We start from the raw sequence: 12,360 nt of genomic DNA, 5'->3' as shown, positions 1-12,360 counted from the left end.
GTTCCTATGCACATGTGGGATATTGATGGGTTAAGCCTAATCTCTAGTTTTATAAGGAAATTTCTACTTGTTGATGACTACATTATAAAGAAGTCAATATTATCATATGCAAGGGTCTATGTTGATGTAGATTTAAGTTACCCCAAGAGTATCATATCCCCTTAATGATGGATGGGAAGATTGTATAGGAAATTCCTGTTGAGTATTAATAAAAACCAGCTAAGTGTGAGTTGTACATGGTGTTTGGACATTTTTCTAAAAGCTGCACAAATAGGTTGAAGTCTAGGTGGACACCTAAGAATCATGACGCAATTCATGACAATTCACAGTCAAAAGCATTGGAGTGTGAAGTTGATGATAGAAATCAGGGTGAATCTCTAGAGGGAAATATTATGAATGCAACAGTCAGTACTCCCCAATTGGAAAATGGGCAAAGGGATATCTTGTTAGAAACCTTTGAAAATCAGGATATTGTGGATGCTGGCGATACAGTGGTGGCTGAAAAGAGTCCTTTGAATGCGAGTCTGATTTTGTAAGGACAAAAAAGTTTGGATGTTGTTATTGATAAGAATGGAGAAGAAGAAGAATAGGTAATTGAACAAGAAAAGGTTCTTGGTGAGTGAGTTTCTTATAAAAGAAAGAAAAGCGCCGGAAAAAAGAAAGTTGAAAGTGCAAGCACATCATCTATTGATCCCTCCATTTCCCCTGGTTTTGAAGCCCATAACATGTATCATAGATTTGAAGAAGAAGAAGGAGAGGTAGGCACTTCCTAGCTAGTTTCGGATGATCCAAAATTAGCATCGCAAAGCCATCATCGTCAAAGCAATATATAGGAATTGGCATGAAACTGAGCATGAAATACAAAGATACAGGTCTGTACCCATATGGTACTCTTTCAAGTTTAAAAAGAAAAAACTTCCTAAATCTAAAATTGCTAACAAAATCTCGGCAGTTAAACTAATTAATTAAGTTTGGTTCTTTATTGGGCTTGGATTTTCCACCTCTAGAGACTGATCCTGAAAAAACATTCAGCGATCTCGCAAAAGTCAGGATGATTTAATTATAAAAAATGTTGACGAGTCTGCAAATTATTAATAGGCAGTGGTTTTTATTGTTTTGTCAATAAACAGTGGTTCTTATTGTGGTTTGCGACTTTTCTTTTCTTTAGTTTTTTTTTCTTTCTTGTTGCCATTTTTGTGGGCTCTTCGCTCTTTGTCAGTTGTATTCGCAAATACAACATGTGTGGCTTTTAATCTATTTTCTTTAAACGATCAAAAAGAAAAAAAGTTATATTATTGTTTCTTCTTTAATCTGTTGGGTTTTTAATCCGAATTTGAAATTGATACTCAATAGTGTAATCGTTCTCTTATTTTGATAGTTAGATGCATAAATCGTTCCCTCAATAGTCTTTCTCTGCAGAGCATTTTTTATCATTCCTAGAGTTTCTAACCAGGAACACAGCTGTTTGGAGGCCAACGGTAACATTATTTAGAGGAAGTTCTTTATGGGCTGCAGAGGCTATTAGGAAATAACATTCTTTGTTCAACAAAACACAGACGTCCAGTGACTCGCCTAAATTTCTAAATGTAACATATTTTTCTTCAGAACTTCTAATTTGGAGAGTCTTGATTCTCGTATGTAGACATTTCTAAAGGAAAATCTTGTACGTACTCGCGAAATATATCTTCTGTTTTTGCCTTTCTAAATTCACAACAACCTACTAAGTAAACACAGATTAGAGCAATCAAAGTGATTAATAAAATGATATGCACTCTTCTCCATTCATTCTTGATGTTGGCAAGTAATCCAGCTTTGCATGAATCACATCCATAACAAAGTTGCGTTTGTTCGTTATTCCATAGTAAGCAATCCATGTCTGCTGCTGCATTTATCGGGCTAATCCAGTACGTCGGGTTTACAAACGTGAATCCACATTGCATTGGAGGCTTGCAACAGCCAGACTAAAATAGCAAAAAGAAATCTGGGTTAGGAGAAACTTGCACCAATTCTCATGAAACTTGAGATCACACATTCTAAAAATGCTATAGGAGGACATGATGCTCTACCTGTAACGGAGTGATGCGTGCATTGAAGAAATCTTGAGCGAAATGGTAACTTTGATTCAGTTCCGTGCACATGCCTGTCGAGCTGAGACAAGCTCGAATTTGATCCCATTTGTAGGAAACCTGAACTATTCGACACAACCATCCGGAGTAATCAATGTGACCAGACTCTTGAAGAGTAACCATAGAAATGAATACAACCATACAACCAAGTAATATTATTAGAACAAGCATAACCACTAAGTAAAAAAGAAGTAACCATGAAATTCTCCCAAATCCTCCCATCAACCCTGCAATTCCTACAACTAACATCAAAAGGCCAAGAATTACAACCGGCCACTGAAGAATCTTGACGCAAGAATTATCCAGTAGTGTCGTCAGCCAAATACCGGCCCCTATAATCGGAATCGATAGAAGCGTCGCTATGAAGTTGATCACGCCAATTTCGTTATGGCTTAGTGCCATATTTTGAGATGGGGATGTTCAGTTGGAACGGAAGTGAGGATCTCAAAAATGAGCTTGGGTTAATGATTTAAACAGTATTGAAAAGAAAAGCGTGTTAAATTTCTTTGAATTTACGCCTTTTTTTCTTCTCTTTTGGACTTAAAAAAGAAAAGTGTTCCCTTTTTTCAACCCATTTTCATGAATGCCAGCGTTACGCTGGCTAGTGGTTATGCCTAATCAGATGCTGGGCTGCTGGAGAAGAAGTTAGAACAAACGGTCACCGAAATGCATAATTGAGTGTTAAAATTAAGCTTGACAAGAAAAAGAAACTCTACTAACAAGAGAAAGAATGGCATTACCAAAAATAAATTTCATTACCACAATTTTTACCCATCTAAACAGCTGAAAAGGCAAATTAATTGCGAATATAGTAATTTTTACCCCTCTTTATTACACTATCTATTATTATACTTGCTGTTTTCGAATATAGTAATTGCGTACATTCTGATAGATAGCAGGAGGAAGATTATCTTGGACATGCTGTGTTCACCATTATATGTACAGTCTGGCAGAAACATAAACTGAGCACCTGTTTAAGTTTTAGAGTTCTGATATGAGCTAAGGTCAGTGTGTGTGTCCTTGTATCGTTGACTCAGATAAGCTGCACATGTTACTGGAGGGAACCTGAAATGAAAGCAAGATAAAAGCAAAAGTAAATCTGCATATCTATGATAAAATTGTGCACTAATGCCGATCTGATTAAAAATCACGACACCCTGATTCTATTCGTTTTCTGGTTAGTACTTCAAGTCAGTATTTACGGAAAACTCGCTCTACAAGTAGGAGGATTTAGAGAAAGTGGGTAATTAACAAATTATGGGGTGACGTAAGATGTAGCTGACTGCAGACCTTTCTTACCGTTTTACTCAAACTACAACGGGTTTAACAAAGACAGTAAAAGAATACAGTAATGCTTTTCCATGTGCTAGGGCTTGGAGATCTTACTTGGGCGGGTTTGTTTCTGACTTGCAAGATGGCAAGCACTCTACGACGCAGTCATGGCTTGGCTCCACAAAGTAAGCAATCTGTTCGAAAGAAGAGAGATATTAGGAGAATAAAATTAAAAAAAAAAGGAAAATCAAAAAGACCAGTTTATCCACCATAAAATAACAATATATCATAAAAATTGCCATTAAGGTTCGCAGTTTGGAAAGCTGGTGAAGAAGGTCTTACAGAATATCGTTCTTGACCATTGCCCAATACTCGGTGCAACGTAGACCTATAAGAAAATGAACAAGAAAAGTACATAAATTGGTAACCATTAAAAGCAATTTGAATAACAGATCTCTGTAATTACAATGATGGTAATAGACATAGGCTAATACAGTATCCTGACCAATTACAAAAATGAACTTGAGAAACCAAGTAATAATCTTATCTAACGGCTTAATCAGATAAGACGGTGGAGTTGCAACACAATCAAGCTTTACCAATGATTTTGAAATCAAAAAGTTCTCATAAGAAGCATGGACTCATTAAAAGTTTATAAGCAACCTAGTAACTAGTAAGAAATCAAGTTGGCACTCAATGAAATAAGTAAATGTGATCTTCAACTCCTTCACTCCATTTAGTACTTCAGTCATCTCATCTGTAAGATTTGGACTAATTCATACGTGGAGACGAGATTACCTGAAAATACCGTTGCTCCACCGCTCCAACATGTCACCAAGGTTTACTACAAATGCCCTGTAAGATAAAGTTTAAAAGCTGAAAGCTAAAATCATATGGGAAAATAATCATATAGAAATTCAACTTGACTTTTCTCTCTGGGATAAGTAAGACAGCTCGAAACCACAAAATGAAGACGATATATGATAGCATAAACCAGCATTTCCATGAATAAAACCTGGGTAATTTTAATAAAGCTTTCAATTCTCAGATAAATGTTACTTGAGCCATCATTTTAATTGAAAAGGGTTTATGATGGTCAACCTACGGTTGCATCTCAATAAAAGCTACACTCAACAATCTGTCAGCCACGAGTCATTTTTTCCTTTTATAGTACTTACACGAATAATCTTTCCTTTCAACTTAACACCATACCACGCATGTAAATTTGAATTTTCCATATTTCTAAAGATAGTTGGAGGCATTTACCCTTTCAATGGTGCCACATATTCCCAAATTTGTGGGTTACTGTCCTTATCCTTGCAGATCTTCAGAGAATTTAAAGAGTCTCAATCCCTTCATCATTCAAGCATGATGGTAAGAATGAAAAGAAAATAAGGTAAGAATTCAGTTAATCATACTTGAAGACCTAAATTGTCATCTGTTGCCAAGAGGGTAATTAATCCATAATCAGAATGTGCACCAGCTCCAAATATTCCATTATCAGGGTCAGACATCCGTCCTAATGCAACAACAGAAAACCCATCATGACAAAGTTAACTCGAGCAGATAATATTAGCAAACTGAAATAGAAGTCATTGACCTGTAACGTGTCTTACACCTTCATAGTGCAGCAGGCGCGAGGTTGCAATAGGCTCGCCAAGCATTTCAGGCTTATCAAAGAAATCACCATCTAGGTCAAGTGCAAGAGCGATGATCTTTGCAACTGCCTTTGCAACTCGACTGAATCAAAACAAAAGAAGCAATAACAAGACTAATTACTTAGTGCTTCATAATAAACTCAAAATCTTCCAAATCAGATGTAAACCAGTGTAAGTTCATTATGGGACACACAGATAAAACCAACAATGAAACTCATTTTTCGGTAATAGAGACTCAAGGCTTAGAACTTTCCTAAATCTCTCGTAAAGCAATTGGTAAGTGATGATCCATGACCGCAAAGCATAAAGACATAAAGAATGTGCACAGAGCAATGAGGGAGCCTGATGCCTAATTTTCTGTTTCTAAGCGCTATTCAAAGCTAAAGAAGTTTGACAGTGCAAAGGCAACAAAAATAATGATTATCAAGCACCAAAAAGATGAACTTACAGAGCCTCCTGATGGTATTTTTCCATTGTCTCCCTCCAACCAGGTAACAGATCTTCAAGACATCAAGGTACTAAGATGTTAGTGGGTAATCGTGTTATAATGTTCAACATTCAAATTTAATACACCACTATAAGTTGCTCAAACATCTCAAGGATATGCCCATGCAAAGGCAAAGGCAAATATCACAGTTCATGCTGTGGAAATCTCTCCAGGATTCTAATTGTTCAGATAGAGATACAGTATACATCTCTATGATACCAAATTGGAAATGGATGCCCCAAATTGGTTCCTGAAGGGATCCGGACTACATGGATCTGTAGCTTGGGTACGCATATCTCAGTACGTCCAATACGACTCAAAACCACAAGGACATAAAGCTGAATATGTCAATAGTTATTAATATTGAAAACATTCATATTACTTGTTAATATAGCCACAACAGCTAATTGGCTAAACATCCAAACTAGTATTAAATTTTGTACACACCAAGATAACTGCAGTGTACACAAACTGCATGTTCACCAAAATGCACGCACATGTTGGTACAATCAAGCTCCTCAACAACTAATCCAAGAAGTAAGAACTAATACTTACAGTAATACTAAAACCTGCAAGGATTCATAATACGAGTTGGTACCTGTAGGAGGCCACTGATTGGGCCCATAAAATGGCTTCTCTGATGCAGGATCATCTTCAGGTACCTCGACACCGATGTAATACCCCTCCTTGTAATCTCCTGAACCAATACAAATTACAATTTATCAAAATAACATAACACAGTAGTAGGGAAATGCGTTTACGAATCAGTAATTGCTTTCAACAAACAGTTCATGAGCAATTAATTGCGTAATAGGGTGCTACAACTAACCATTTACTTGATTTTCAGAATCCAATAGCTCATCAAGAACAGGAGTATAACCACGGTTTTTCTCATTCCTAAGAAGTTTCATTTTCTCATCAATAGGCAATTCAAAAAACCTTCTACTTTGTTCAAATACTTCATCCATGAACTCTTGGCTTATTCCATGATTGATAACATAGAAAAACCCTGAATCCAAACATGCCTGTCAAAAACCCCAAGGCACAATAACTTCAAATTCTACAATAAATACATGCATTAAGTAAGAAACACACAATTTACAACAAAAAAAAATCAAAATCAAAATTTCTTTTTCCTCAGAATCATACCTGTTTGAGCAAGGAAACGGAATTCTGAATATCAGGGCTTGAGAGATCAATACAGTTAAGCTTGGAAATGGCGGGAACAATAGGATGATTGATTTTGCTATTCTCCATTCTCAAATATCAGGAATTTGAAAAGGTTTTATTTTTCTTTCCTTTTCCTGTTTTTGTGGTTGGGATATTGGGAGGGTGGAACATAATTGAGCTTTTCTTGGTGTATTTATAGGAGTAAGGACAAAAGTGACAATGTTATTATTCAGAATTTACAAAACAGCCACTTTTCTTTCCTTTTTTTTCAACATTGCTAATAGGAGTACCAAATTGCTTGGAAGTGTACCAATGCAAGGCTTGAGGATAGTTTGTCATATACCAATATTGGTACACCCCCGAACAATTTGGTACCCCTATTAGCAGCCATGTTTTTTTTTTTTCTTTCTTTTTTTCTGATGATTAAAGTTTTTCCCAACTACACTCTCCACCACTGGATTGTCCCTTCCACATTGGTAGGCTATGGATTGTCCCTTCCACTTTGCGCTGAAGCACAGAATATTGGTAGGCTGGTCCTGGAATCTTGGATGTAAATTGGTACGGCGAAAAGCACAGAATATTGTAAGCAAAATTTAAAAGTGAAAGTATCATTATTCCTGAAACAGAGGTATTACAATTATTTTAAAATGAAAAAGTGAAAGTATCACTTTTCTGTATCGGACCACGGCATTGCAGCATTCTGCAGTTCATTGACCATATTTTGTACTATATGAACAAACAGATTCAAACATACACGAAAAGGCAATGAAAGAGAGACTCAGTTGCTAGTGAAATTTCAATATCATTATAAATTTTCTCTTCTAAAACACCAGTCTGAGTATAGAATAACATCCATCCACTTTTAAAATGCGTTGAGCAAACGCCACCATATCGGTGGAAGAATTGAAACTCTGAAGGATAGTAACATATATATCTACAACACAGTCACATGACTCGCATATACCTTCTAACAAACTAGCTATACAAACATAAATCTGACCTGAAACTGTCTCATTTGATGAATTCGTGCACCTATGGGCTAATCACATGGACATAACATGGTACCTGCCAAAATTCACCCAAACACCTCTCACATGTCATCAATGAAATCATCATCCATCTTCATTCTCTTCTGACTACTACCAACCACACCTTCAGGAATCGTATTCTCCATTATCTTCGGCGTTATAAATTTGAAGTCTGCCACCGAAACTCCAGCAGCTTTGTGTTCAGGATTCGCCTCTAGAAACTTCTCTACATCAGCCGGTGATCGTACTTTCTTTCCACCTGGTGCTCTATAAAAGACATCCATTCTACGGTAATCACTTCTTATAGTCATACCTCTTTCAAAACCAGCTGGTGACTTTGGAAGGTTAGGTTTGTCAATAACCCATGTTCTTGTATTGTCTAACTCTATGTCAGCTGGGTCATCACAATCCACATTATACTGGTCATCACAGAACCACGGTTTCTCTATGAAGTTTGCTCTGATTTCCTCGTACTCCTCTTGGGTTGGAATTAGTCTCCATTTCTCGCACTTCCCACATTGTACTGCAAATGCACCAATCGAAGATTCCCGAACCTTCTGTAACAGAAAATGTAAAGTTGGAATCAAAATTTTAGAAAAACTATAAAACTTTTGTAGTGCTTAATCAAAAACTGAACTGCAACCACCATCCTAGTATCAAACAATCTCACAAATATCTATCACAACTACGTTACAATAAACAAATCGCTCGAGAGGAATGAATGTCTCAATCACTGTCCTCCGATGATGCCGAAAGTTATCATAGCCGGGGATCTATGAACTGGGGGAAAGGCCAAGGACGGGCTCAAACGCCGTCATTCCAGGATTTGCAGTCCAATACATTTCCACAATGTTACCTGGCCAACTCATTGCATCTCAGAAACTCTTTTTCTATTATATTATGTTAACTGGGAGAGGTAGGAATAGGATTCGAACTTACATAGGAAAAACTCCAACAGATTTACAGTATGTCCCTTTTGACCGCCCCGGCCACTCTCCCTAAATTGAACTCTCCTCACTAAAATCATGAACTTAATAGGCTTGTGTTCTGAATCTAACCATCATCCATGCAACCAAGGTGATATCAAACATGAGAAGCGTGCAGAGCAAAAGAAGCCCACGCACTTGATCGTTATGCCATGCTGAACAATTTGAGGGTTGGGGCAAGTCCTATTTGCTAGACAAGAATCATTTTCTCAAGAACCAAAAGGTACAATTGAGTCTAATTTGGAGAAACCCTAAAACCCTAATAACATATGAATGCAATAGTTCATCACTGTTTTCATAGACTAAATTCCCCCAATTCTCATCAGCACATAGAATTTTCATTTCCATTTCCATTGACATAAGGTTTCATCACAAGATGTTTTTCATCTAAAATCTAAAGAATTTTCCCCCATTTTCTATGGAGAAAACCCAATTCTAAATTTCAAACAGGATCACAAAATATATACATGAATTAAAGAAAGAAAACCCAAAAAGAAAAAAAACCCAGTTTCATTATCAAGCAATTATACCAAAATCTAAAGTAGTTTGATAAGAAGAAGAAGATGAAGAAGAAGTTTGAGATAACCTCCATTCCTCTCCGTCTGTCTCTACCGAGAGGGGCCGTGTGATTGTGAGTTCTTGTGTCCTGAATGGTGAGTTCCCCTGTAAATAAACTCTCTTTTTATGGACGCTCGGTGTGACTCAGAGGATTGGAAATGGGTATATACTTGCGTTGACAGGGACATGGAGTGAGTTTTTCCTAGATCCGGTTTGGTTTATCAGGGCCCATTACTTTGTACTCCAAATAAGCCCGTGTCCCTCTTTCTTCTTTCACTCTTTCTCTTTCCTGCGAAAAAAGAAACTCGTTCTTATCCTCACCGCCTCTTTATTTTTTCCAGATCTATGTTAATTCCTTGCTTGATTTGGGTCTTTATGGCTCAAATCGAGTAAGGAATTATCATGTCCATACTGTAAATATTCGTTTCTCTGTATATTTTTCGTTTGTTTTAGTTCCAGCATTTACTGTGTGTTCCAATTTGGATTTCTATTCCTAAATTAGTTGGTGGTTCAGTTGGTAGAGGAATGGATTGATTGGTTGACAGTGATGTTGGTTTGGGGTATCACAATCTTTGTTGGAGTATTTCCTCTCTGTGTTTAATACCTAAAATATGGATTGGAAGTTGTGATTCTCCTTAGGTGCTGATGCTACGTTTTGGGTTTGTTTGAAAGTAGTTTTTGGAGGTGGCTATAGTATCAGTGGTGATGATGGTGGTGGTAGAACTGGTGGAACAACTTCTTTGCTTCTTGTGTTGAGCAGTTGATCATTTCTCTTTGATGGGTGATTCAATTCCTAGTTGCTTAAAGCTGTGACGAATCTCTTGATGGCAGCCTGTTTAGAGCTTGGTAATGGTGGTGCTGCTTTGGTGCTGCTCTTCTCAGTGGTGATGAAGATGATTCAGTAGCGGCTAGGGTTTCGTTGGTTGCTGGGTCGGGTCGGGTCTTTTCAGGTCTGGGTTTCTTAGTGTGTTGGACCTGGGCTTTGTGTTTCTGTGACAGTTGGACCTTAGTTGTGAGACCTTTATGTTACTAGCGTTTGAAGAATCAGTTGGTCTTTTGTACCGTATTTTTCGTGCGAATTTCAGTTTCCCTCATATGGTATGCCCCGGGGAAGTTCAATTGTTGTTCACTAGAGGTTTGTCGGTCTGTTGATCACTAGTACGGTGTCATTGTCCTGTATGTACAGGTTGTCTGTTGGTCACTAGTACGGTGTCGTTGTCCTGTATGTCGAAGTTGGGGTCTGTGATTGCTCTTTCGAGCTTATATCAATGAGTATCCCCTTTGTTAAAAAAAAAAAGCCCGTGTCCACCGTGACCTATATATTTACGTGGAACTTGAACTATCGTCCTTTTTTTTGATGGGTCATCACAAATATCCCTAACAAATTTTATAAATGTTCCTAGTGGTATAATTGAAAATTTTCATTAAAAACATAATTTTAATGATTCTATATTTATCCTCCTCACTGTCCCTCTTCTTCATCACTTCTTACGACAGAAAAAAAATCAAATCAATGAAATCGCTCCCACTATCATCTACATCGCTTCCATACCACCAGAATCAGCACCACCAAAATCTACACCACAACTTCGTTCTTTTCTGTGTTTGATTTTGTGTTCTATCATGTTTTGCTTTCCCTTTTTCTTCAACCAGATCCATCGACGACATCAGTTCATCAAAAAAAATTTAATCGATGGAGAAAAGTCGATGAAAATCATCAACAACAACTGAAAAACGAAGATTAATCAATGAAAAATGAATCGAAAGATAAGTATGATATCTCCTTTAATCGATGGAGATCTGATTTTATGTTGCAATTATAGATCAAGATCTGGTTTAGGTTACGATTTATGGTGGTGGTGTAGAAGCGACGGCGGATGAGGTATGTATTTGAATCTAAGTTTCTTTCGGTACTGGTGGTATTGTAAGTGGTTGTGACGTAAATGAGAATATTTTAGAACCAAGAAATTGATGATGTATATGGAGGTGGTTTTGGTTGGAATGATGAAATTGATGTTGGATTTGGTTCTGGTTGTTTTTGGTGGTGGTGGCGGTGGTGGAAGCGATGACGGTGGTGTTTATAAAGCTACAAGTAATGATCAATTGTTGTTGTTTATATGTTTTTATGGGATCAATTGTTGTTATTGATCCATTTTATGGGATCAACTCCTGTTGTTGATCCAATTTTTTATTCGATCAACTATGGTTGTTGATCCATCTATGGGATCAACTCTTGTCGTTGACCCAATTTTTTATGGGATCAACTACTGTTGTTGATCCTCAGAACTCCTATTGTTGACAATATTTCCTTGGATAAGTATAATCATGTTTGTAGTTTAAATTATGCATTGTAGTTTAAATCATGTAAATTTCTTCCAATGTTGAACTTGTGGTGCAATGGTAGCATGATGGACTCCATGTCAGATGATGCGTGTTCGACTCACGCCAAGTTCACTCCATTTACATGGATCAATTTCTACTGTTGATCCTTTTTTCTTTGGATCAACTATCGTTGTTGATCCCCTAAACTGGATCAACTTCTAATGTTGATTCTATTTTTATTTGGATCAACTACTGTTGTTGATACAAAAATATCTGAACCAGTGGTTGATGAGTGCCAAATATTGTATATATTTATCCCTTTCTGTTGGCATTTTAACTCATCTTTTGTGCATTAATTCTACATTTTATCCCATATTCTGTATTTTCATTGTTTTCAAGAATAAATATTTTTATTAATTAATTTTGCATTTTTAGGTAGTAAATAAAGTTCGGATGAGTCGCGGAGCGAAAAGAGCAGAAAAGTAGTGAAAAGCCGGGAGAAATTACGCAAGGAAGCCGCGAAGAATGGTGCGCACAACCTCATTTTCTACACACAAAAGCGCCTCCGTTCTCAGCCATCAGATCATTTCTCAGAAGCATCCGACGGTCGCTCCTTCATAGAGCATCAAAATCTGAAGTCTATGCCGAGCACCACAGCGCTGAAATTCCAAGCCTTCAGATTAGATGGTAGTTGAATCCAACGGTCGCTCCCTTGCTGTTCATCAACGTTTGATATCTCCGCCTTACACTACA

General features: G+C 37.2%; 3 protein-coding genes across 6 annotated transcripts; all 3 read right to left on the bottom strand.

The window, feature by feature from the left end:
* Positions 1-1,483: 1,483 nt before the first annotated feature.
* LOC113353622 (protein TORNADO 2-like) lies at positions 1,484-2,797 on the bottom strand. The gene is made up of 2 exons (XM_026597159.1): positions 2,067-2,797; positions 1,484-1,961 (listed from the first exon to the last, which is right to left on the bottom strand). The coding sequence occupies exons 1-2, from the start codon at positions 2,526-2,528 to the stop codon at positions 1,611-1,613; spliced, it is 813 nt and encodes a 270-aa protein (XP_026452944.1). The 5' UTR covers positions 2,529-2,797; the 3' UTR covers positions 1,484-1,610.
* A 42-nt stretch (positions 2,798-2,839) lies between these two features.
* On the bottom strand, positions 2,840-6,883 carry LOC113348166 (2-oxoglutarate-Fe(II) type oxidoreductase hxnY-like). Of its 3 annotated transcripts, none has more exons than XM_026591870.1 (11): positions 6,693-6,883; positions 6,373-6,568; positions 6,142-6,240; positions 5,505-5,556; positions 4,999-5,138; positions 4,817-4,917; positions 4,665-4,723; positions 4,197-4,253; positions 3,741-3,786; positions 3,513-3,592; positions 2,840-3,191 (listed from the first exon to the last, which is right to left on the bottom strand). In XM_026591870.1, the coding sequence occupies exons 1-11, from the start codon at positions 6,798-6,800 to the stop codon at positions 3,101-3,103; spliced, it is 1,029 nt and encodes a 342-aa protein (XP_026447655.1). In that variant the 5' UTR covers positions 6,801-6,883; the 3' UTR covers positions 2,840-3,100. The 3 variants fall into 3 exon arrangements, with proteins under 3 accessions (XP_026447655.1, XP_026447656.1, XP_026447657.1); XM_026591871.1 differs by having other exon boundaries at positions 5,017-5,138; XM_026591872.1 differs by having other exon boundaries at positions 6,373-6,603; positions 6,693-6,812.
* Positions 6,884-7,495: 612 nt separating this feature from the next.
* LOC113348165 (methyl-CpG-binding domain-containing protein 4-like) lies at positions 7,496-10,154 on the bottom strand. 2 transcript variants are annotated; one of them, XM_026591868.1, is made up of 2 exons: positions 9,314-10,154; positions 7,496-8,298 (listed from the first exon to the last, which is right to left on the bottom strand). In XM_026591868.1, the coding sequence occupies exons 1-2, from the start codon at positions 9,317-9,319 to the stop codon at positions 7,804-7,806; spliced, it is 501 nt and encodes a 166-aa protein (XP_026447653.1). In that variant the 5' UTR covers positions 9,320-10,154; the 3' UTR covers positions 7,496-7,803. The 2 variants fall into 2 exon arrangements, with proteins under 2 accessions (XP_026447653.1, XP_026447654.1); XM_026591869.1 differs by having other exon boundaries at positions 7,496-8,295.
* Positions 10,155-12,360: the final 2,206 nt, after the last annotated feature.

The sequence above is a fragment of the Papaver somniferum genome, chromosome 2 (genome assembly GCF_003573695.1).
Source record: "Papaver somniferum cultivar HN1 chromosome 2, ASM357369v1, whole genome shotgun sequence".
NCBI classification, from domain to species: domain Eukaryota; kingdom Viridiplantae; phylum Streptophyta; class Magnoliopsida; order Ranunculales; family Papaveraceae; genus Papaver; species Papaver somniferum.
The sequence above is the reverse complement of the archived record's forward strand: the minus strand, read 5'-3'. Positions and strand labels throughout refer to the sequence as shown.